Source organism: Fringilla coelebs (genome assembly GCF_963513975.1).
Source record: "Fringilla coelebs genome assembly, chromosome: 6".
NCBI classification, from domain to species: domain Eukaryota; kingdom Metazoa; phylum Chordata; class Aves; order Passeriformes; family Fringillidae; genus Fringilla; species Fringilla coelebs.
This window is the reverse complement of record NC_140034.1, coordinates 15,482,325-15,506,599: the sequence shown is the minus strand read 5'-3', so window position 1 is coordinate 15,506,599 and position 24,275 is coordinate 15,482,325. Positions and strand designations below refer to the sequence as shown.

The 24,275-nt window shown below is 38.7% G+C and overlaps 1 protein-coding gene across 3 annotated transcripts in view; it reads left to right on the top strand.

Annotated features, from left to right (window-relative positions):
* The first annotated feature begins 7,082 nt into the window (after window positions 1-7,082).
* The window catches only part of PPP4R4 (protein phosphatase 4 regulatory subunit 4), a 59,283-nt gene continuing 42,090 nt past the window's right edge, over window positions 7,083-24,275 (top strand). For all 3 annotated transcript variants that reach the window (XR_014616215.1, XM_084207446.1, XM_084207445.1), the window contains exons 1-2: window positions 7,083-7,596; window positions 8,135-8,208. Coding sequence is in view for 2 of the 3 variants with exons in the window: in XM_084207446.1 (XP_084063572.1) it covers window positions 7,483-7,596; window positions 8,135-8,208 (188 nt within the window). In the remaining variant the exon portion in view is untranslated. The remainder of the gene's footprint in view (window positions 7,597-8,134; window positions 8,209-24,275) is intronic.

Sequence of the window (24,275 nt, the reverse complement as noted above, 5' to 3'; positions counted from 1 at the left end):
ATTATGTTGAATTTTGCTTTCTAGTGTAATTGTGGACATGTTTTTATGGGAGAAAGGAGTATTCTGATTTTTTCTCTAAGAATTCATGTGAGGGGTGTAGCTGATTTTCTTTTTGATCACTACTGAGCTCTGTATTCTAGACAGAGGGACTGAATTGCAGGCCCTAAATCTCAATTTGAAAGAAGGGATGTGCCTGTTTGTAATGAGCAATGAGCTCAGAACAGCCTACACAGGCATGGTAACTTTCTGTTTGGTTATTTGAGTTGCTTTGAAATGGGATAACCAAGGGAACTAAACATTTGCTCAGTATGACAGTAACAATAATCTTTCTAAGCCTGTGTAGCATTAATCTTTCTGACCTTTGTGACCTGAAAGAGGCCCAGCTTTGGTATGTTGTGACAAGGCTTTTTCAATGAGAAGTTCACCTTCGTGTCTAACAGAGAGTCAGCTGTTAAACTCCTGGTAAATAGAATTCCATTATCAACAATGCAGAGTGAGCTCTTAGTTAAACTGTAAGTGACAAATGAAACAGGTCTGCTTTACCCCCCTAGGGCTTCTTTAGGTCAACAGTTCTTTAAATACGAGGAAATTGTGAATTGAAGATAATAACCTGTATTAATAAGTTAAGGAATTATGTCATTTGCTTGAAGAACTAATGTCAGTACATGCATATTTTGTTATTTTATCAATAGTTTCCAAGGTATTTAAGCCAGTATGTCTGAGAGCCCAAGAGAACTTGAAGGGTTTGATGTCCTCGTTACAGAACTTTACCTGGTAAGAGATCCTGTTCTTCCCAGCTGTAAATTTACATTCCTGCAGATCAGTAGCCCAGGGATGGTGGTTTGGTCCCTACTGTGTAGTATGACATAATAGATGTTATATGTTTTTTCAATTAATATTTTGATTTTTTTATAAAATATGGAAGAATTCTCCTAAGGAAACTTAAGCCAGAGAATGTTTTGACCAGTACCTCTAATTTTGGGATTAATGTAGCTGAATTCAGCACCAGGAACAGTTGAATGTGCATGTCAGCAACTGATGTAGGCTTTCACTAAATTCTTTGGTTTCTCTCTTCTTTTTTTTTTTTTTTTTTTTTGTCTCTTGCAGGAATGTCAGTATGTGCTTAATTACTGATTTTGATAGCTATTTCTGCTAACAAAAGAATGTCACTGTACTGTGATTTATATTAATACTCACAGTGCACTGTGCACCTGAAGAACATGCAGCTGCTGGCCAGTGGGGGACCTGATGCCTCCTGTGCTTTGCAGACTGTAAAATTTGCTCTTCTCTCTCTTCTCTCTCCAGGACAACAAGCCTCAGCCAGATGAGGCTTGTTGTCCTGGTCCTGAAGTGGCAAGGTAAAGCCTTGGTTCTTGGGCTTAAGGCCTTTGCTGTCATTTTCAGAAGTTCTGGAATACTGTTCTAGGACTGACAAGATCTTACAGCATAGCACCATGGAAAAAATAACTCTCTATTGTTCAACCTCATTTGAAAATATATACCCCTTTGCCTGTGCTGCCTTTTTTTACTTTTTCTCTGTTTGTTCTTCCAACTTCACAAATCATTTCTTACTTTTGCCAAAAATCATGCTCCTCCTTCAGAGAATGTGTTCATAAAGCCAGGAGAACAACATAATCTGTAAGCAGGAGATTTAAGAGTACTGGCATGTTTAGTTCTAATAGCAAAGACTTTTTCAAGTACAGATTTATCAAGGTGAAGATTTTTCTGTGTGATTGAAGAATAGCAAAGACAACTCCATTTAAAATAAGAGAAACATTTGGAATGGTTGCAAATGAAGTCAGTTGCAGTAGATACTTCAGAATGTATCTTCAAGGGAAGAATGCTAAAGGAAATTATGAAGGTAACAGGAAATTAAATAAAAGTCAGTACTGGTTAACCAAGGGGAAATGGGAAATCAGGCCATGTCCCTTAAGAGGGTAACTGGTTTTCTGGGCAGAAAAATAGAGTGCATGTAATTTTGGACAACCTCAAAGTATTCTTCATAGGGGAAGAAGGAATAGGAAAGAACTTCAAGGGGAATGAAGTTGGCTGAAGAGGAAGGGAAGTGTCTGTTTCTTTTGGGGGAGCACATTGGTGTGTATATTGATAGATTAACCTATCAGCTATATGGAGTTTGCTTGAGTTTCCTAAAGTCTCGTGGGCTAATCTTATTTAATGAATAACTGTGATACAATATTAAATTTGCTGATGACACAGTTATTAATACAGAGGGGAATTATGATATCAAGGCCAATTGAAAGGACCTTGAGAACCAGTATAATTGGATGAATGGTATTATCCAAAGTACGGCACTATTCAGCTAAAGCTAATACTGAGAATGTATACCATTAAGATGGGACTTAATTAATTTTAGGTCACTGTGGACGACAGGAGTAATTGACCACAAGATTAACTGTGAGCTGCCAATGTAGTATATTTGGTAAACTAACTTCTGTACAGATGTTCATTCTTTGCAAGAGGCATTCTTTCCCAGAAATTTTTTATTTTCAATACTATATTCTGATCACCTTAATTCAAGAGAGGTGAAGTCAAACTGCAGCAGCTGCCAAGGGAACTGCTAGGGTGGGCAGGAGAATGAAGAGCCTGTTTTAGGAGTGTAAACTAAATACTGAGTTTAGTTTGTTTGATCCAGGATTAGAGCAAATGTGACTGTAGTTTTTACATATCAGGAAAGGAAGAATAAAGTAAAGGACACTGACACACAAAGAAACTTGGAAAACTCACCAACAGTAATTTTATGTAAGAAATCTTAAGTTTCTATGACAACTAATGAATAAAGAATACTTGACGACTAACAAAAAATTGTTAGTTTTAATATAATATTTGACATGAGTATGACAGTGTTCATGGTTGTCATAGCAAAGAACTGGACTGATCAGCTTCCTCTTATGAATCTGGCAGAGCCAGTTTTTACAATAGAAAATCATTCATTTAAACTTTGTAAAGTAGTTGGGTATTAGGTCCTACTGCCAGGTAAAAAAAATCATACAAATAGCTGGAAGATTTGAAGAAAAACACCACTTTCTGTTTTCTCTGTTGTTATTCTTTTTGGATGTGCTTTTAGCTACTTTTGGACAGAGGGCAGCAGATCAAACACTGCAGGAGCACATTCCCAGTTCTCAGAGAAAGGGTGAGCACAATGACTGTGATCTTATAGATTTTATACCTTACATGAAAATAAATTTAAGGATCTTTTCTGCGTTCTCGTAAAAAAATCTATTTGATTTTTTAGATCTTTTTGGAGAGAACTAAGTTACAGGAAAGACAAGGGGAGACCAGGCTGCAGATGAAAGCACATTGAATACAATCCAGTGCTTTTCCCTTTATAACCCATATATTTATATAGCTGTTACAATGAGATGACCGAAATGGCAAAAGAACAATCAAAATTTTTCTGCAAATGACAATAGTGAAATGAAGCAACAGTTTCTTAGCAACAAACTGGAAAATACACTAAATCACATCCTTTTCCTACCGAGGTTTGTGTGTGCTACATTCCGAGCATTGTTCTGAAGTAGATTCATATTTTTGAGCATGTTTCTTTTATATTATTCTTGTTACAGGTTTGCCTTGACACAGAGATTTCCTGAAGAACCACTTTTCATGGCTACATTTTTACTTGGAGTACAAATAGAATAAAAACAAGTTTGTTTTGTAAGGCTAAGGGATTAGATTGAACATCAAAATTGCATTTTTTAAGAATCTGGTGGACTGTAAAAACCAATTCCATTTGGAAATGGTGAGCAACAGCTGCTGCAGCTTTGGCTTTCTCTTAGTGGTGGTGAACAGACAAAATTCTGAATTGAACTTCTACACAGTTCAGGTGCTGAGTCCTGAACAGAATTTTAATTATGCAGTGCATAGCCTATGTTGTGTACATTATGAAGTGATACTTATTTTTCTTTGGACTATTAAATTAGGGAAAATGGAAAATGAAGAATGATTTTGGGTTTTTTTGTGAGTTTTTTTTCCAACATAATTAAAAAATACTTTGCTGAATTTTTCCTTCTTTTTTGGTTTGGCTATTGCAAGAGAAATTCTGACTCTTAATCAGGAGCACACATGTTTTGCCTGAAAGCATTTCTTGGCATGTCTTTCTGTATCCCCCAAACCAGTTCCTTCATACCTCACCTGATTCAGGCATTTTAATACATTCTGAGACCTCACAAGTTTTCAATTTCTCTGTGAATAGTTTAATTTACAGGTAGATTCTTTTGGTACATTTAACAGGTATGGTAAGAAACACAACTTTTTCAGAGCAGTTCCTAGAAGGCAGATGCCTCGCTGCTGGGTAGCAAAGGAGAACTGTGCATCTGTCCAACATGACAAATCACTTCACCCCAGAATCCTTAGGTAGAGTCAGAGTACCTAAAGAATCCTTCAGGTACAAAGTCCTTTCACCTATGTTATCTTCCTTTTTTTTTTTTTTTTTTTTTTTAATCTTCATCTGCATTGAATTTAGAGCTCATTGCTTTGGAAGGCATGAATAACACTCTCTCTGTTTTTCCACTAGGTATGGATGCCACTTTCCCAGGTGCACTGCAGTTGTCTTCCTCAAGGAAGGATTATTTGAAATCAGCCTGGAATGAAGCTGAGAGTAGAGTTTTATTTGAGAGAAAAGAGGAGTGGAAAAGGGAGGAGCTGAAAGCAGCAGCAGTGGAAGGGAAGTCATACCTGACTTTAATCATAGATGAGAATGAGACACCACTTGCCTGCAGATTTACTGTCAGAGGGGATTCATTTTTATGTATGTGGTTTTGGAACAAAATATGCAAACTTTATTTTTTCTGTCAAATGTATGGATCAAAATAAGATTCCTTCTGTGTTCTTTAATAATCTAATTCTTTCTGTGTTCTTGATTCTACTCAGGTACTATATTTATTGGAAAAAAAATTTTTTTTTTCTGCTTTTCACATTTCCAGGATATTTGTAGATATCTTTGACATACCTACAGATTTTAAAGTTAATGGGAATCATATTTGCTCAGTGTTTCCTGGACTGAATTAGAAGTACAGTTTTTTAAAGGCAGTAAGGAAGAGATGTTTTTCTAAATGTTTACACATTTATAAAAATCTCTCTTCCTTAGTGCCTTACAAAGTTGATGTAAAATATAACATGAGAAATCATCCTAATTGCATATTTAAACTCTGTATTCTTCAGGCTATAAAACTTAATTCTGGAATTCCTTGTTTGAAAACTGCATTGACTTCCTAGTTCAAGGCATTCAGAAGAAAATACCTTTGATCTCAGAAGATCTCTATAATTCATGAGAGCTACTTGCAAAGTGAAATAACCACAGATTGGCTGTAAGACAACTTGCAAAAGCATTTTCCTAACAAACTGTGTTTGGGATTTCAGTATGTTTTCCTAATACTTATCACTGGCAGAAGCCTGCATGCCAGGGTTTTATATTTGAGGAGGGAACATTGTCTAAAACTCTTTTTTCATTTCCTCTCGTAGAGCTAGTTCCTTACCTACTCTGAGAGGACTTAGGTTCAGTTACAGCTATTTATTGTATTTTCTGTCTAATGATGCTCCCTGGTTAAAAAGATTTTTCAAAGTAAATGTTCAAAAAAGTGTTTCTCATTTTAATTCATCATGCCTTGAAAATTCCAAATGGTTTTGGTTTGCTATTACATAACACTTTAATTACTTATATGTATATTGGATTTGATTTTTCTGCTAATAAGTCTGTTGTACAGAATTTGAAATTAATGAAGAGCCTGTAATTTTTAATGTTTTACTGCTTTATCTGAGCACAGGATTTGGCCTAACTGGTAGATAGCGAAGTAACAAATAGAGGACAATGTTTATTTTTTGCTAGATAAAAGCTGAGGTGCTTGCTAGTCACAGAATAAAAATTAATAAAATTCTGGGCAATATACCACATAGTAGCATATAATATTTACAATTTCTGGAATTACCTCGAATCTTTTGTCAACAAAACTTACTTGGTCACATGGGCATTTCCCAAGGATAAAAAACCATTGTGCCCCCTCAAATAAGCCCCTGCAAAATACAGGTTTTTTAATTCCTGGTCTGAGTGTGGCTGATGTGTTCATATAACCATTGCAAAGGCCACTTTCTAGAGGTCTGATAAATTACTTATGTCAGTAAAAACAGTCTAACTCTGTATGATGATTCTTGTCCTGTATTCATTTTGCATCACTAACCCACCCCAAACAAAGCTCTCTTACTAAGTTTTTAAAGATTATCCATGCTTATTTGTATATGAATCAGACGTAATGCCATACTTTTATTTTGAAAAATGTACTCTCCCTTCAACCCCCAAGGCAATTCATATTTGTGAGCCAAAATGGTAAAGGCATCCAAGGCCTAACTGCATATATCAGGAAAACTATCCGCAAGGAAATCCGTGCTGCTGCTGTGAGTGGTGTGTAACCTGCGTCTAGAATGCAAAACATGAAGAATAAGAATTTATGAAGAGTGTAAGTGATGTCTTCATCAGAGTTTCAGTTTCCTGCCAAAAAAATGTTGGGTTTTTTTTTAACATTATATAAAAGCATTCATTGGGGGAAGAACCTGGTTTGGAGTTTTCATTAAAAGCAGCACTTGTTTTCAGTTTCCCCGGTGTAATTTGATTTGACACAGCTGTGAGACGGGCGGTACTGGTGGGGGTCCCAGCGCCGCTGGCGGGGAACGCGGCGCGCCCCAGGGCAGGGGTCGAGGAGCAGCGGCCGCGGCGCTGCCGCCGTGCGAGGGGAAGCCCCCGCGGCCGCACCGCGGCCGGGCAGCCCCGCAGGCCCGGGGGTGAGGGGGCCGCGCCTCCGCGCCTTCCTCCGCCGCCGCGCCCGGCGCTGCCCTGCCCGCGGAGGCCGCGGTAGCGCCGCGTTGCCGCGGAGACCGGCTCGGCGGGGCCGGGGCTGCCCCGGCCGGGGGCTGCGGCGCCCACCCGGCGAGGGAGCCGAGGGGCTGCGCCGCGGGACGGGGGCGGGGAGCGTCACTGCACCACAGCGACCGTCCCTCCTCCCGGGGCGGGCGGGGAGGCGGCACCCGGGCACCGCGGCGGGGCCGTTTCGCTCCGCTCCGCGCCCTGCCCTGCCCTCCTGCCCCGCCGCTGAGGAGCGAGCCCGCGGCCGAGGGCTCCGCCGGGCCCTTCTGGCGCCCGGAGGCACCCCGGTCCCCGCGCCCTCGCTGCGGACAGGGTGGCCAGCGACGAGGGCAAACTTGGCTCGAAACTCCCGCCCGCCGAGGCACCTGCGGCTGCAGCGGGCTCTCGGGGCTGCGGGCGCCGGCCCCGCCGCCTGCCCGCCCGGGCGGAGCGGAAAGTTTGCCGGCAGGAGGCCGGGCGGGGGTGGCGGCCGGCGGCGCTGCCGCAGTGTGTGCGCCGAGCCGCCGCTGCCGCCGGCCGCGGGAGCGCCCGGGGGCTCCGCTCTTGCCGCCCTCGCTGCGATGTGAGGCTCGCGGACAGCGTCGGCTGCCGAAGGCTGTAGTTGTTACATGCGCCCAATAATCTTCTCCAAAATGGATTTTAGTCATAGCAGTCTTTTTGGATACATAGAAGACCTGCAGGAACTAACTATTATAGAGAGGCCAGTGCGCAGGAGCCTGAAGGTATATACCTCGAAAAAGAACGATGCTTTAAAATCCAGTTTAAATTTGGTCTGTTTTAATTGTGCACAAATAGGTGAATAGACCGCTTTTCTTGGCGTTTGTTTGGGTTTGTTTGTGGTTTTTTTTGTTTGGTTGGTTTTTTTTTGTTTTGGTTTTTGGTTTTTTTTTACAGCACCAGGATATGGAACATTGTTGTCAGTCATTTTAGAATAAACAATCTCGAATTCTATATAGCAGGGATTTGAGGCTTTCAGTCAGTATAAGAATATTAAGATGGGTACAAATAGACTAGCTTGGGTCTTTAAAATTATATAGTGATAGTTTCTGACTTGAAACTGTACTTCCCTGATGTTCCAGCTTTTCCTGGTGAAAGATTTATTTGATTGAATTTGAAATGTTGGCTAGAGGTTTCATGAATAAATTCAAATTACTCATGAAGTTATCCCTGTATGTGTGGGGAGAAACGGGTTGTTTTAAGATTAAAACAATGAAGTAGTCAGGCATTGTAAACTCATAATCTCTATTTCACACTTGACAGACACCAGAAGAAATAGAAAGATTGACAGTTGATGAAGAACTCAGTGATATTGAAAGGGCTGTTTATCTACTCAGGTATTTCCTAAAATGTTGCTGTAAAACATTGCTGACCATTGTGTTTACATACAGCTTTTTTAGTGTTTTGCTCTTCACTCCTTTAATTTTCTGTCTATTAGTAGTTCTTTTTTCCTTCAACTGTGTTAAGCATAGAGGCAAGATGAAAATAGGTACTGTAATTTACAAAAAAATCATGCTATAATGCGATGTCTTTGTACATGTATAAGAATTTCTGAGCTTTTAATATGCTCCTCACCAGCGCAGAGTTGTACTTAATCTTTTCCCCTGCAGTTGATTTTGCAGGATTCCCTGAGTGTCAGTGTTATTAATATCAATAATTCATGGAGTTCATACTCACTCCAAGCAAATATTCACTCATGGGCAGTTAACACAGGCTGGTAACAGAGCCATTCTAGCATCTTGTGTGTGTTTGGACTTTCAGAAGAGAACACTTGAAACATTAGTTCTATAGTCCTTAGAAATTACTGTCGAAAATACTGTGTTAATACTTCCCTCTGTTCTAGTTTTCATCATTTTACTTTCATCTTCTTGTTGAAAGTATTTGTTTGCAGCTAGTTGAATAACTTAAATTTGGTAGTTTAAAGTATGGATTTTTCAACTACTGTCTAAGTCATCTTTGAGACTACAAATGTTCTTGGTGGATTTTGAGTTGAATATGCATTTTTCAACAATACCTAGTAATTGGAGAACCAGCTGCAGCTCCCTCTCAGTTTGCTTATTCTGCTATTTTAAGTGCTTTTCTAGTCTATGGCTGTGCTGGGTATTTAGAATAGATATTCTTGGTGATACACTTTTCTCTTTTTGGGGTGCATGACAGTATTTGTAAGTTACCATTTTTGTCCACTGATACTGCTTTTGATATTGACTACTGAAATTTATTAAACAGAGGCTTTTAAAACTTGCTTTGCTCTTAGATGCTGTCATCAGAGCAGTCTGTCGACTGCAGGGAAATTCAGAGGAAACAGTTTGCATGTGGTACATATCACTGAAAGGATGTGTATCCATTCTGGGTTTTACCTCACAACAACCAGCATAGCTGTTTTTTTTTTTCTTTTCCAGTGTGGTAGCAAATTTCTTTGCTCCTTTTCCAGTTAAAAATCACGTTTCCAGCATATATGTCCTAACTAGATCATTGCCTTTTTAAATGGCAGAAGGCTCCACATCATGTCTTTCATCTTATCAATTGCTTTTCACCCTGGCCTTCACCTTCTCCTGACATCTTTATCTGTTTTTTCTCTACTCGAGCAGCTGTTTGAGACATAACATTCTTTTTCTTTTAATGAAGAATTCATTTTTCCCTATGCATTGTTCTCATTGCTGAAAAGTACCTTCAACTCTGCTTGCTTTTTGTAAGCTAGTCTTACTGTGCATGTATGTTAATAGAGTCATCCAGTGGAAGCTGTTGCTGTTGAATAGCGTGTTCCTGTCATTGTGCTGAGTGGAGTAAAAGCAGAGTTGAAAAGCTGCCTGTAACCTAGTAGTAGCTTTTATATAATGTTCAAGAGTATGTACTTTTGGCTCGTCAGGAATTTTTCCTCTGTTTTAATACAACATAACTGCCTGTTGCTGTTTGATAGTAATGTCAGTCCAGTCTTCCTGTGCCTCGTTTTCTCACACAGATGCATTATTCACTGTCCTTTAGGTTGTTCCCTATGTGGGAATAACTTTGATCTTATCCAAAAAGCCACTGCCTTTTCTGAAAATCTGTCTATAGAAATAGGTTTGCTGAGGTTATCCAATTGTTAATGATACCTCTGTTGTATCCCATCTGGAAAGGATGGTGTTATCTCCATATACATTAAAAATATACAAGAACAATAATAAAAAGCAGATCTCTCATCTTAAATATCTACAGGTAGCATCAAAATACTACTTTTGTCACAATATTTTTTGTATTGTCATTTACTTATTGCACCCTAATCTGCAAGTGAAGACTTTAAATTTACTGAGGCGAGTATCTTCAATGTTGCTTGTACAGTGCAATGGAGCTGATTAATAATGGGTAAAACCTGTGTATGCTACAGCAAAGCTAATGTTTACTAGTGACTTTCCGGAGAAGTTCAGAAAGAGTCTTCATGTTTTAAAGGCTTTTATTCCGAACAAAAAAACCACTTTCTTCTCTTTTCACATCCTTTCCTTCTAAAACCTGCCCCCAAACTTCTCCTCCCCACTCTTGAGCTTGGATTTGCTTATATGCAGAGTTGTTGTATGTTTGCTAGATACTTGTTTTTAGAAGATTTCTGCTCCTGAAATCTTTTACTATAGTAGTCTGAAAATGGGTACATTGAGATCCAAGTTGGAGAGGATAGATTTTTTTTCCCCCTAGTGACTGATTCTTGCTTACTGTATATATGAGAAGGTATTAATTTTCCAACTCTCAGAGTTTAATCAGTTATTCTTCTCTTTTCACTTCTCATTTGCCAGTAGTACCATACAGTTTCTGGTGTGGGCTTTTACTTGATACAGTAAAGTTAATTGCATTGCTCATCCTGTATGTATTTGTAACCATCTAATGATTATTTTGTATTTCCACAGTGTCTTGTCTGTATCCAGCCATGATGTTTGGTCACAGATTTTGTAAATTTCTGTTCATTGTGTTCTCTTAAGTATGATGTAATTATATGCCTGCAAATGTTTTTAGCATGTGGGGAGTACGTTAATAGATTGCTCTTGTGTGAGATCTCAGTTCCATAAAGACACGATTTCAATGTAATTGTTTTTTTGTTGTTGCCTATCATAATTTGGTTTCACATTCTAAAGTGAAAATTGTAATTTTGATAATCCTGAAAAGTTAGTCTCTCTCTCATTATTATTTCTAGTGGATGTCTTTGCTTGCACTCTCCCCTTTTCTGCTAGTACTGTTTTTCAGATAACTATGTAATGAGATGGATTGATAAGAAAAGCTAGCTAAAGCTGATAATTTCTAGTCTCATTGATTTTCAGATAAATCAACTCTTTGATTTGCTTCATCATGTGGATATAGAAACAGTTCTGCAAGCAAAAGGAGAGGCTGTAGTACCAGCTCTCCTGGTGGCTAGGGTTACTTTAATGACTTGAGCATAAGTGAACTTCTGGTTTAAATCACTGATGCCCAGAATACTCGGTTTTAATTAGGTAACATTCTGCAATTAGACTGAGCAAGTTCTAATTTAATAAGAATGTAGAAACAAAGTGGTCTGTAATTTATTTTAATCTCATTTAACCTTGTTTCTGGTAGAGGAACTGGGCTTCCTTAGACCAGACTGTCAGGGATGTTTGTGAACTTCTCATTGAAACCAAATGGGTTTAGGGACTTAGGGAGGGAGAGGCATTTGAGTGTCTCAGATCTATGTTTTAGAGCTTCAGCTTGTGTGTTTGGTGGTTTCTGGAGCCTCTAACAGGAATCACTGAAGAGTTGTATTCTGTCTGTACTGTGCATGATGCTGGCCCAACAGAAGAACAAAGGCAGCAAAATAGCTGTGCATCTCAACCCAGTCAGTGTCAAGATTGATGGCTTATCATAAAACCATCAGCAGATTAAGAGAAGCTGCTGGAACACACTGAAGCAACTGAATAGTTTGCATTCCACCTCAGGGCATCATGACTGTTACCAGGACAGTGGCAATAAGCAGCTCAGGGACAATAATTTTTATTCCTGCTGTGAATTTTTGCCTGTAATTAGTTTTTCCATGTTTTCTGATGCTTGATTGGTTTTATTACTTATATTAATTTGTCTTACTGTAGCTCACTCTTTTATGGTAAGTCCAAAGTAAGTATTTTTTGGCTGATGAGAATCTGGTTCTGGATGCTTACTGGCATATGCACTGCAGGGTGGTTTGTTTTCTGAGGACTGTCTGATAGATTTCTCTAGGGCTTTTGCATTTTTGTGTGTATTATATGATTTTGTATTCAGCTACTTTTTTTTTTTTAATTTGTGCCTGCATAGTGTTAAAGCTTCCAGACCTTGACATTTGTGTCTTACTCAAAATAACACAGTAATAATGAGTTTTCAAGGTGGAAGATTGAATTATTCACCCATTTAGGAACAAAACCATTGTTTTTGGAGAGATCCTGTCTATCAGTGTAAAAAACAACACAATCCCTTTCTAAAACATTTAACACAGTTTTTGAAGACACAATAGATACTCTGTCTAGACTGGAAAGAATTCAATGCTTCTGAAGTTATGGTGACTTAAAAAGGCCACAGAAACAAGAAGAAAAGTTGTACTTTTTTGTACAAGCTATCCTTGATTAGCTAGAGCATTCTCAAATTCTAAAGATATTTTAATGCATTATATGTTGTTGATTTTGAATGTCAAAATCACTGCTGTTTAAAAGCTTGTGGTTTTGTTTTTTTTTTGTCTGGTTTTTAGTGATGGTGTTAATTTTGGAAGATTTAATTTTTCTGTAGGTTCAGGCAAATCACTGTAAAATAATTTGATTTTAAATGTAAGCTTTCATTTACATGTAACTTTAGGAGCTGATTTTCTGCATTGTATCAATTTTTTTTTGTGTTACATAATCGTGAAAACTGGCTACTCTATTCCAGTTATACAGTTTATGGTTCTAATGGTATGTTAAATGATCCAGCTGTAATGCACAGCATATTGGAAAATAGTTCTTCCATTTGTCAAGCTGTAAATATCAATGTAGAAAGTATTTCTTCATTTTCCCCATCCTTTATTTTTCAAATTGCAACTTAAGTTTTATAAAAGTTTCATTCCAGTTCCCTTAGTTGGACAGATGAACAATTTTTTTGACCTTATGTTATGCAAATAAACTAATGAGTATAAAAATTATTCTTTCACCTTAAAGTAAAAGGTGTACCTATAGACTTCTAAAGTGTTGCTAAGTCACATACTTCTACTTAAATTTAGATTGGTGCAAATACTTCTGTTAATCATATTTGCTGAGTTGAAACTGCAGCTGAGGAGCCAGCTGTGAATATACAGAGCAGAGTTAATGTAGTGCATTGAGAAACATTAAACAAAAAGGAGAGAGAAAAATTTCAGTTTTCTTTCTCAGGCTACAGTGCAGGAAGATGGCAGTGCAAGTCCTCTCCCTATTCTAGTGTTTGAACTATGTTTGCCCTTTTGCCTGCATAGCACATTGGGGACTTTATCTGAGGCAAGTTCTGAAAATGATGGTTAGTTTTAAAACTGATCAACTGTGTGGTCCAGGACTTTGTATACTTTAAAGAAGACCTGTGCCAGCACAAAGGAATTGAATAGCATTGGGAACAGTGCTTGAGAGGGGGTGAGATGCCTGAAACTTTGACTGGCTTATGGTATTTATGAGGTTATGGTTTCCTTGTGTCTGGTTTGACAGTCAAGTTAAGCTGAAAGAAGCTTTCCTGATATTGGAGAGGAGCTCACCTGTCCTTTCATTATGTGACTGCATGGTACTGATAAGTTTTGTGTTCCAGTGCTGATGTTGTTGCAGCCACACAATCTCACAGTCAGATTAGGAAATCCATTCTAATTCTAACAAAATTTTCAGATGCTTGCTTCCAACGAAGTGTGGAACAAAATGCAACTGCTCGTGCTGCTATAAGTGGGAGCATAAACAAGAAGTCACAGCTGGTAGATGACTTTCCTGTCAATAGCAAACCAGATTTACTTCTTGTTACTCTAATTTTGAATGTATACTTTGAATCTGTGAAGTTAAGTACTGGTTGAAATGAGCAGAGGATAGAAAGTATCAGCGTTGTTTGCATAACAAGGCTTCTGACATAAAATGGACTTAAAGAATCATTAAAGTTGGAAAAGACCTCTAAGGTGTTTGAGTCCCACCTTTGAATAAACACCACCATGTCAAATAAACTGCAGCACTAAGTGCCATGCCAATTCATTTTTTGAACGCTTCCAGGGATGGAAAATCTACCACTGCTCTGAGCAGCCTTAACTAAGGAAAATTCTTCCTGATCTTCAACTTGAATGTCCCCTGACACAGCTTGAGGCCATTTCCTCTCATCCTACCACTTGCTGCCTGAGAGAAGAGTTTGATCCCCACCTGGCTCCAAACCCCTTTCAGGTGGCTGTGGAGGGTTATAAGGTCACTTCAGAGCCTCCTCCAGGCTAAACACCCCCAGCTCCCTCAGCTGCTCCTCACAGCTCTTGTGTTCTGGACCCTTCCCCAGCTCTGTTGTCCTCAGTGCTCCAGCCCCTCAGTGTCTTTCTTGTCATGAGGGGTCCAGAATTGAACCCAGGATTTGAGGTGTGGCCTCACCAGTGCTGAGTACAGGGGGACAATCCCTGCCCTGCTCCTGCTGGCCACACCATTGCTGACACAGGCCAGGATGCCATTGGCCTTCTTGGCCACCTGGGCACTGCTGGCTCATGTTCAGCTGCTGTTGACCAGCACACCCAGGTCCTTCTCCACCAGGCAGCTTTCCAGCCATTCTGCCTCCAGCCTGCAGCGCTGTGTGGGGTTGCTGTGACCCCAGTGCAGAACCTGACCCTCCCTTGGACTTGTTGAACTTCATACCAGTAGCCTCAGCCCATGGATCCAGCTTGTCCAGATCTGCCTGTAGAACCTTCTTACCTTCCAGCATAGTGACATTCCTACCAAACTTGGTGAAATCTGCAAACCGACCAAGGGTGCCCTTGATCCCCTTGTCCAGACCATTGATAACAATATCAAACAGGGTTGTCACCAACACTAAGCCCTGGGGCACACCTCTAGTGACCATCTACCAACTGAACGTAGCACCATTCACCACCCCTCTCTGCATCCAGCCTTCCAGCCAGTTTTTAACCCAGCCAACAGCACACCCATCCCAGTGGTAAGCTGTCAGCTTCTCCGGAAAGATGTGGGAAACAGTGTCAAAGGCTTTGCTGAAATGCATGTAGCCTGTAGCCACGCCCTACACCACCCCTACATGGTTCACCTGGTCCTGAAAGGGAGGTCAGCTCTGCATGAGATTTGGAAGTCTCCTTGAGCTGGGATGTGTGAGACCAGGTAGCTCTTCCTTATGTGTTGTCAGATTCTTCTCTGGAGATGTCAATTATATTTGTGTTTCAGAGCATCTTTGCTCTTGACATAATAAGGAGAAACTAGATATATTTTTGAATATAAAACGCAGTTGAAAAATCTGTGAGTTTTCTTAACTTCTAAAAATTGTTCTGTTGTCCTAGGAAAACCTTATCATCCTCTCCTAGAAATATTTGACATAGGAATATCCAGCAAAATATTTCCCATATTTCTTTATTTCTACATGATGGATCCCATACATAAATAGCCTGCTGCCCAGCAGGAGGGTGCGTTTCTTTTGTTTTTGTTTGGATGAGCAGTGGCATTTAGTAAACAGGTTTAACAGTTGCACAGTTCATTTTAGATGTCACATAATTAATGTATAAATATTATAATTCTTCTTTATATCACCTTTCTTAGAAAGTTCCAAGTGTTTATAAAAAACATTTTGTGCACATAAGGAGCTTTTATCCTCATGCTTGCTTAATAATACTAATTTAAATTTTATCATTATTTGGCAAGAGATGATAATATTGGACTAGTTTTTGTCAGGTCCTGGAAATGCATCTATGAAGAGGTAGATGGGAAAATATAATATTTTGTGTTAGAATACAGCAAAGGTACAGACTCTTAAAAGAGTAGATCAAGCTGTCCATTTTTGGCCAGTCCGAATATGCTTTCACATCATAGTACCCTGTAAAATAATGACTGTTGTATGCTAGTCACTGAAACACAAATCTCTAGTCAATTTTTATAGAATCATTGAATGGCTGGGGTCAGAAGGGAGCAAAGGTCTAATTCCAGCCCCTTGCCATGGGCAGAGACACCTTCAGCTAGGCCGCTTTGCTCAAGGCCACATGCAACATGGCTATAGATGCTTCCAGGGTTGGGAACTCTGGGCAATCTCTTCCAGTGCCTCTCCACCCTCACAGTAAAGAATTTCTTCCTAATACTCAATTTAACCCTACTCTCAGTTTGAAGCTATCTCTGTTTGTCCTATCACTACATGCCCTTGTAAGAAGTCTTTTTTCAGCTTTCCTGTAGGACCCCTTTAAGTATTGTAAGGCTTCTGTAAGAGGTTGCTCTCTTCTCCAGGCTGAACAACCCCAGTTCTCTCAGCCTTTCCTCACAGGAGAGGTGCTCTATCCCTTTAGTTGTCTTTGTGACCCTCCTCTTGACAGGGTCTTTGTTACCCTTCTTCAAACACGTTGGTGTCCTTTCTCTGCTGAGGAAAACTGACCCAGCACTCCAGGCTGGGTTTAGGAGAGCAGGATAGAGGGACAGAGTCACTTTGCCTTGCTGGCCATCTGCTTTGGATGCAGCCCAGGAGACTATTGGCTTTCTGGGCTATTGCACAGTGCAATAATAGCCAGCTCACATCCATCCTCTCTCCCACAAACACCCCCAAATTTTTCCCAGCAGGGCTGCTCTGCTCTGTTCATCCCCTGGCCTGTCTTGATAACAGGGTTTGCCCTGACCCAGGTGCAGCACCTTGCACTTGGTCTTGTTAAACCTTATGATGTTCTAGCAAAGCTCAGCTTGGTGTTGATGGCAGACTTGCTGAGGCAGCACTCAATCCTTTTGTTTTTACCATTAATGAAGATACTGAATGACAGTGGTGCCAGTATGGACCTCTCAGGGATACCACTCATCACTGATGTCATCAAGACTGAGCTAATGACTACTATCCTCTAAATGTGAATATCCCACTGCTTCCTTATTTACTGAACATGTCTTTCTTGCAAAAGAAAAGTATGTTTTTCTTCCTTCTGGTGTTTTGAGGACTGCTTTGTTGTAGGCATAGGAAGCCCTTCATATGTCATGATGTGATGCTCCTGTGGCCCTGCACTCTGACTCCATATCTTGGTAGCACAAAGAAGAAGCAGAAGTTAGTACTGATTCAGCCAGTCCTTCCCTAAAGGCAGGTTAGTAGTATGCACCACTACTTGTCCCAAAACATCTGAGTACTCTGAGACTCTTCAGAAGAATGACTCTTAGTGCTGCTATGCTGATACACCCTGTATTTTTGCATTCAGGGCTGTTTAAAAGCTTTTCTGAATCTCCGCAAAGCAAGGTGATAGAACTCCACTATATATTGGTTCATATTGCTACACTGTAAGCTTTATGCAAAGTTGTTTTACTGAGGTGAAATTCTGATTTTAATTTTAGGACTTCAGGAACTAGGACTGCAGTCTTGGGCACATATCTGTGCCTTTGCAGATATGCTGTGACAGAAGAATTTGGAACAAGACAAGAAATAGCTTTGTTGAGATTTAAAATTAATCCTGCTCTCTGGGGTAAACTTGTATAATAGTTCATTTAGCTATTTTTAGAGTTAACTTTAATAATACTAATGTTTTCCTCCTTGTTCCACCAGCTGGTACTCTAAATGCCAGCACTAAGTTACCCTGGATTTTGTCAAGCCTTGGAGCCCAAAGCTTTATGTCGCAGGAAACAAAACCAGGATCATTTAATCAGACAGAATTTTTTACACTGTGGAAACAGAATGGGAATGTAGACAGTCCTTGGGACGAAGCAACTCAAAGAGGTCTACATTATTCATTGAGAAGTTCTCCAACGTTGGTTGGAGTATCTTATTTAATCTTTTAGGTGCGGTTTTTTGTATAAGAGAAGTTCTCTTTAGTTCTTGAGGACAAATATAAAAGGAAATTGAAGTGATTTCTATAGCAAGGGCTTCTATTGACATAGTCTGGCAAAGCGTGTATTACAGCTGAAGAACCAACCGTTTTCATTATACACAATTATAGGACTCTGTACCTGAATAAGAAGGTCGCTTCAGATTCAAAAACTGAGGCCAGAACTGGCATCTCTAGCCAAAGACAGGTATATCCTCAGGCAAATTTTTTTTAAAAAACACCAGTAATACAAAAGCAGATTGATGGGAATTGTTCATAACTGAGTTTTTCTTGAAATTCACCCTTTGAGAACTGACATGTCACTGGCATTCTTACATCTCGATTCTCCTCTCCTTCCCCCCAGTGTATCTTTATCTTTCTAGATCAGGTTGTGGATGTGTCTGAATAGTAACAGTATCCTTTGCAGGCATTGAAAACCAAACTTTGACAAGATGGAATGTTTGCCTTTGAATGCTTATTCCCTGTGGCCTATCCACCCTTATATATGGAAGAAAAATGTCTTTCTGGTGTAAGAGTGGTAATTAAACAGAATGAAGAAAGGGATAAAGAACCACTTGAAAATTTTTGCTAGATCTCCTGGATACATCTGTCTTGAGGCTTTTTTGCTGCTGCCTGATACTTTTACACAAGCAGAAGGTATCAGATGTTTCACATCTATGTTATTATTTGAATGGACTCTTGATGATGCAGGCATTCTTATTTAAATTATTCTATTCAGCTTCTTTTACATTCAAATAAATGTTTCTACATGTTTCTCTTTGCTAAACATTACCCTCTGAGGGGTTAATGTTAAGAAATAAAAATATCAGGCTTGGGATAGGTCCCTGTATCTTGGTAGCAGTTGTTCTAGCAGCAGTTTTGTTTATTCCATGTTAAATGACTGTGGGTTGTGAGAATGTGTCCGACTCTCATGTACAGTGGAGCTGAGTCATTCCTTGTCAGTCAGTCAATTCAGAGCAGTACCAAGGGTAATTGCTCTGCTTTGCTGAACTCATTAACTGTTGTTGGAAAGGTCTTGCCCATCTATCCCTTATATATTACCTTTTCTAACAGGCTACACATAGGCAGTCCTTCTTAGTAATTGCATAATTCCAAAATTGCAGTTGCTTTGTTTACAGAAACATGCTATGGTGTGAATTTAGCCTCAGTGTTTCTATGTAATGCTTACTCTCACGTTCCTTCTACTTGTTCTTGAATTTACTATAAGAAAGTCAGGTGCAGGCTGTGTGTAAGCAGGGTTAGATGAACTGGCATGAATGGAATTGCATCATTTTAAGTGTGTGTGAGTCCAAGCTGAGTATAGTAACAGAGGTTGTTGTAAGACTTCAGATATTCAGATTTTTTTTTTAAACTGACAATGTTTGTAAGATTCTATAAATGAAGGTGACCCACATTGCTAAGTCAATATGATGTGTAGTGGTGAGGAAAGGCTGCAGTCTCAAAGAGCATAGTCCTATAGTATTTCTAATAGGGAAAAAAATAATTTCTGTGTTCTTCTTGTACTTATCCATTTTTCAAGAATCATCCAGTTTAAGAGAATACTTCCAACTTTGGAAACAGACCAATACAGGATTTTTTCCTATGACATTTTTCTCATAAGTTTTTAGAGTTAAATCTCCTATTTGATTGTTGGGGAAAAAAAAGATTTTTTTTCTTTCCCCAATCTATCTTAAATCAGAATGATAGAATTTTTTTCTTAAGTTTTTTAAATGGCAAAGCAGTGCAATTTTAAGTAAAATTGCATAAGTTTCCACAGGGTTTTATGTGATAGTCTAAGAGGAAAGGTATAAACAGAAAATCTTGGAGGACTTTTGTTTAACGGAGTAGCTTTGTGTCCAAATTGTCAATTATGCCTCTAGTAAAAATTCAACATTTTTTGAAGTAAAACCAGTAAATTAATTTAGGTAGGTAGCGATTTACTTTTCTCTCTCCCCACCCCTGCTGCCTCCCCATGGCTATTGTTGAACAACAAAGAACAGCATTAAGCACTGCAGCCACCAGTTTATGCTACAATTAAATAAAGGCTGTTCAAAGCTGCTTGTTTAATTCCAAAGCATTTCTCTTTACCAGTTGGAGTAGACAAGGAAAGTTGGATTCCAGGTGGATCAAAGCATTTGATAACACAATTGATTTTAACAGAGCTGCACAGCAGAAGTGATGTTGCACTCAATAATACCATTGCATTTTGCTTGCAGTAGTTTGTGCCTATAAAATGGCATGATTTATTGAGTTTGTCTGTGCTGCATGAGAAGTGCAGCTGACCAGCTTATGGTCAGATTTTCTGAATTTTTTTTTTTCCTTCTCCTTAGTGAAATTGCTTGGTAACTTCTGTTACCAAGCATATATTGAGAAGGCTCAAGTAGGGACAGAAAGAAAATGCTTTAAACATGCTAACTGTATTTTTGTTGCAAATAGGGGTTGATTGTATAGTTTCTAGCAGAATAAACATATATAAAAGAGAAATGTGAAAGGCATCTGCTTTAATATACTTTTTTGCATGATAATATTGCTTACATTGTTGGGCAGGCTGGGAGATAAAAATCCTATCTGTAAATGGAGAAACAGAAAAGATGCCATTTTCACTGCTGAAATTGTAACTGAGCTTTTTGAGGGGGAGGATTTATGTCCATATTAAATAGCAAAACATGAGTCATTGCCTGATTGCTTCTCGCACCAAAATTTTTCTGTTATAAACATTTAATCTCTTTTATATAATTTCATTTCAAAGCTCAGGACTAGGACACCTATTTCTCTGCCATTTTGGGAACTAGAAGTTAGTTAGACTATAGTTAGTTAGATTCAGGGCAAGATTCAGTTTTATTTTTGTTTTTTTTTCCAACTGCAGCAATTGATAGTCATTAAATCAATGGAGAAAAGAATTATAGATACTTAAAATTAACCTGCTTATTTACTACAGGTTTTAACCCAAGAGTATGTCTATTTCTTCTTGTTTTTAATCACCATGTAAAGCAAACTTAGGTGTATTTTAAGGGTTACTTGTAAATTCCTTTGAACCGTGCATGCTTGTTGTATTGCAAGAAAATACTTGCACTATAAGTTTGTAATAAATCATTAGATGCATACTGGTATGTAAAAATCAACTCTTATTGTGGAGAGATACGCTTGGGCTTTGATCACTTAAACTGTCTCACCTATTTGAGAATGATGTGTTAGAGGGTAGAGAGATCAATAAAATTGATATACAGATCTTTTTATCTTACATATTTATTGCAAATGCTGGGGGCATTAAATAAAAAACTTTTTCAGTGTCTTATCTTCCTTATCAAATGAAGAAGTTGTGTTTGGTCTTTTTAAATGAACAGTTGGAACATGGCAGCTTTTGGATCTATTTGGTATAATGTTCCACACCTGTAAAACCCATGAGCTGAAAAAGAGTGGGTTAAAAAAGAGAGTTTAGTACTTGATAGGTCATTTGAGATGTTCATGACTCACTTTACCTGCTTTTTAGTAAAGGATGCTGTGAGTATTTTCCTCCAAGTGTTATTCCTTCCCCTTCTTCGCTTTCATTTTCTTTACTCTTGTTGCTGTGACTGAGAGTTTGCCTTAAGCTCATTATTTTCAGGAGACTGCACAGTGAATACCAACTGAGATGGTTTTTGTGGCATCTGTAAAGACTATGTTGGCCCAATGGAAGTTGTATAGAACTTTGGAGTTATTTATGCACTAGAATAACATTGATAGCTTCAGCACTGTGGGCTGTGTTTACAGTAAATTATGCCAGTCAGTATCCATTTGCATGGATGCCTCTTCACATAGCTAATAAAAGTACTCTTCATGAAAAGAATATATTGTGTTAATACTACACCATGAGCTTAGACTAAAAATTTATTGTCCCAAACCTTTCAGTGATCAGTTAAAGCTGTTTTTCAGTAACAAAGAAACCATAGGGAGGACGGCAGGGGAATGGCATGCAAGTAGTGTTGTATCAATGGATGCTTTTTAACATAATTTTTCTTCTTCTGTGTTACTTTTTCTTCCATAGAATGATATTGATATCAACATAGTAAATACATAAGCCAGAAATTCTGGTGCTTAACACTGAATATATGCTGTGAAGGATCTATGCAGCTGAGCATATTTGATATGCATTCAAAGGAAAGAGATATTCTTTTCTTCAGAGATGGCTCTGGACTAATTTTAGTAAATGTGGGTGGAATTACTGGTAAATGTTTTTGTTTATTCTTTCCATTGCAGCACATCAAACTCTTTCTGGGATAACTGTATCACTAGAAATAAGCTAATATGATGGTGTGAGGAAAAAATAGTGCAGCAAAAGGCTATTTAAGATTATTGTAGTGATTTTGAAGATAAGGAATGTTACTAGGACTACTACAGTTACCTAAACATAATTGAGTAGTGTCTTGGATTAACCCCAGACAGCTGCCAAACCCCACGCAGCCACTCACTCATTGTGGGAGAATCAAAAGGGTAAAAGCTGGAAAGCTTGTGGGCTGAGATAAAAACAATTTAATAGGGAAAGCAAAAGCCATGAACACAAGCAAAGCAAAGCAAATTCACCGCTTCCCACATGCAGGCAGGTGTTCAGCCAGCTCCAGGAGAGCATGGCCCTGTCGTGTGTAATGGTCACTTGGAAACTGAAACACCATCATTCCCCTTCCTCCTTTTCCCCCCCACTTTAGATACTGAGCATGATGCCATATGGGCTGGAATATCCCTTCAGGCAGTTTGGATCTCCTGTCCTGGCTGTGTCTCCCCCCAGTCTCCCATGCACCCCCAGTCTCCTCCCTAAAACATGGAGCAGAAAAAGCCTTGGCTCTGTGTAAGCCCTGCTCAGCAATAACAAAAACATCTATTATCTACCCTGTCTTCAGCACAAATCCAAAACACAGCCCTGTACCAGCCACTGGAGAGAAAATTAACTCTACCCCAGGCCAAACTAGCACAGGTAGGCAGGAGGATTCTGATGGTGTGCTGATAATGGTTTTATAAAGAGTGCAGATAGACATTAATTATCTGTATATGTAATGTTCATTATTATCTACTGTCTGAAACTATTCTGTCAGAGAGCTGGAAATTCGAAAGATTTGTGTCACTACTTCAATTTATTATGTTAAATGTATTACCTGGTTTGATTGTCCACTCCAACGTGGAACAAATCCTATGTTTGTTTGAGAGACGTGATTCTAACTCTTCTATTTAATTAAGTAGCTGAATTTTTTATCCTGCTTTCCAGAGTGAACATAAAGCCAGTAAAACATTTTTTTTTGACAGAACATAAATCAGGAACAGACTGAAATTGAAGCAGATTTTAGTTATTTGTGTATTTGCCTCAGAAAGCTGCCTTCGATCTGTGCTTGCTTTTGATACGTGAGAAAGCAGCACTAGAGTCAGCTGTTTGAGGCTGTATTGCTGATGCATGGAACTGCATCAGTCTGAAGTAGCTGTCCAATATACTTGAAAATATGAGTATACTTGAAAATATGAGTCCAAATTGCTTGAAAGTGTGAGTATTGAAGCTATGTATACTCTTTGAATAACGAATAGAATGTGAAACAGCAAAGCTTTCCACTTCTAACTTGTCAAAAATCTAGCTCTTATATGGAGTAAGTTCACTGCTCATGTTCATTTCCTAATTATTTTTTGCTTTTGAGTCATCAGGCTCTTTGAGTATAACAGCAGTAAATTGATAAAAATTTAATATGAACTGTTGAAAGTCATTCTGAGCCCACAGTTAGATTTCCTTGGCTGGGAATAAAGCTGCTTCTACAGCTAAAACCTCAAATTGTTTCTAAAATTTTAGATATATTTTTCAGTGCTCACATTTTGGCTCCTGTATTTTTCAATTTAGAACATAAGCTGAGCTTGCATTATTAGATATGATGACTATCTACTTACAATATATAGATATCTATATAAAGTGTATCTAAGATACCTAGATATGGTTTTCTTGCATTTGAGGAAAATGCTGTGATCAAAACCTTCAACCTCTCTTTACCCTTTTTTATTTTTATTTTCTTGTGGCTTTTCATTCAGTCACTGTACTAATACCCTGTACTTTCATTCTGTACTCAGGTTTTTTTTCGTGTCTCTATGGTTCTTTTTCTTTTGCATTTTCTTTTGATCCAGTCCCTGTGATTTTGAAAAAGGCTGGTTAACTCATGTACAAAGTATGTTTTGTTTAGCATTTGTCTGTGTTCTACTGTTAGTTGGATTTTATTATGAGGATTATAAGCCTATTCTAAAAAAGTTTGAATTTTTTGAAAAATTGGAAGGAAGTTCTATGTGTACTTTAATTCTAAAAGGTAGGGTTATTCAGGCTTTTACCATTGTCTTCAACTCTTGCATATGCAGAAAGGTCTTTTTTATGAAGCCAAGCAGATATAGGCAGAAAACAGTTAACAGTTGCTTTCCTAACCTTTAATGTGCTTTTCTTAATAGCACGCAGAGGAATTGCAAGTGGATTTAGCATAGCAT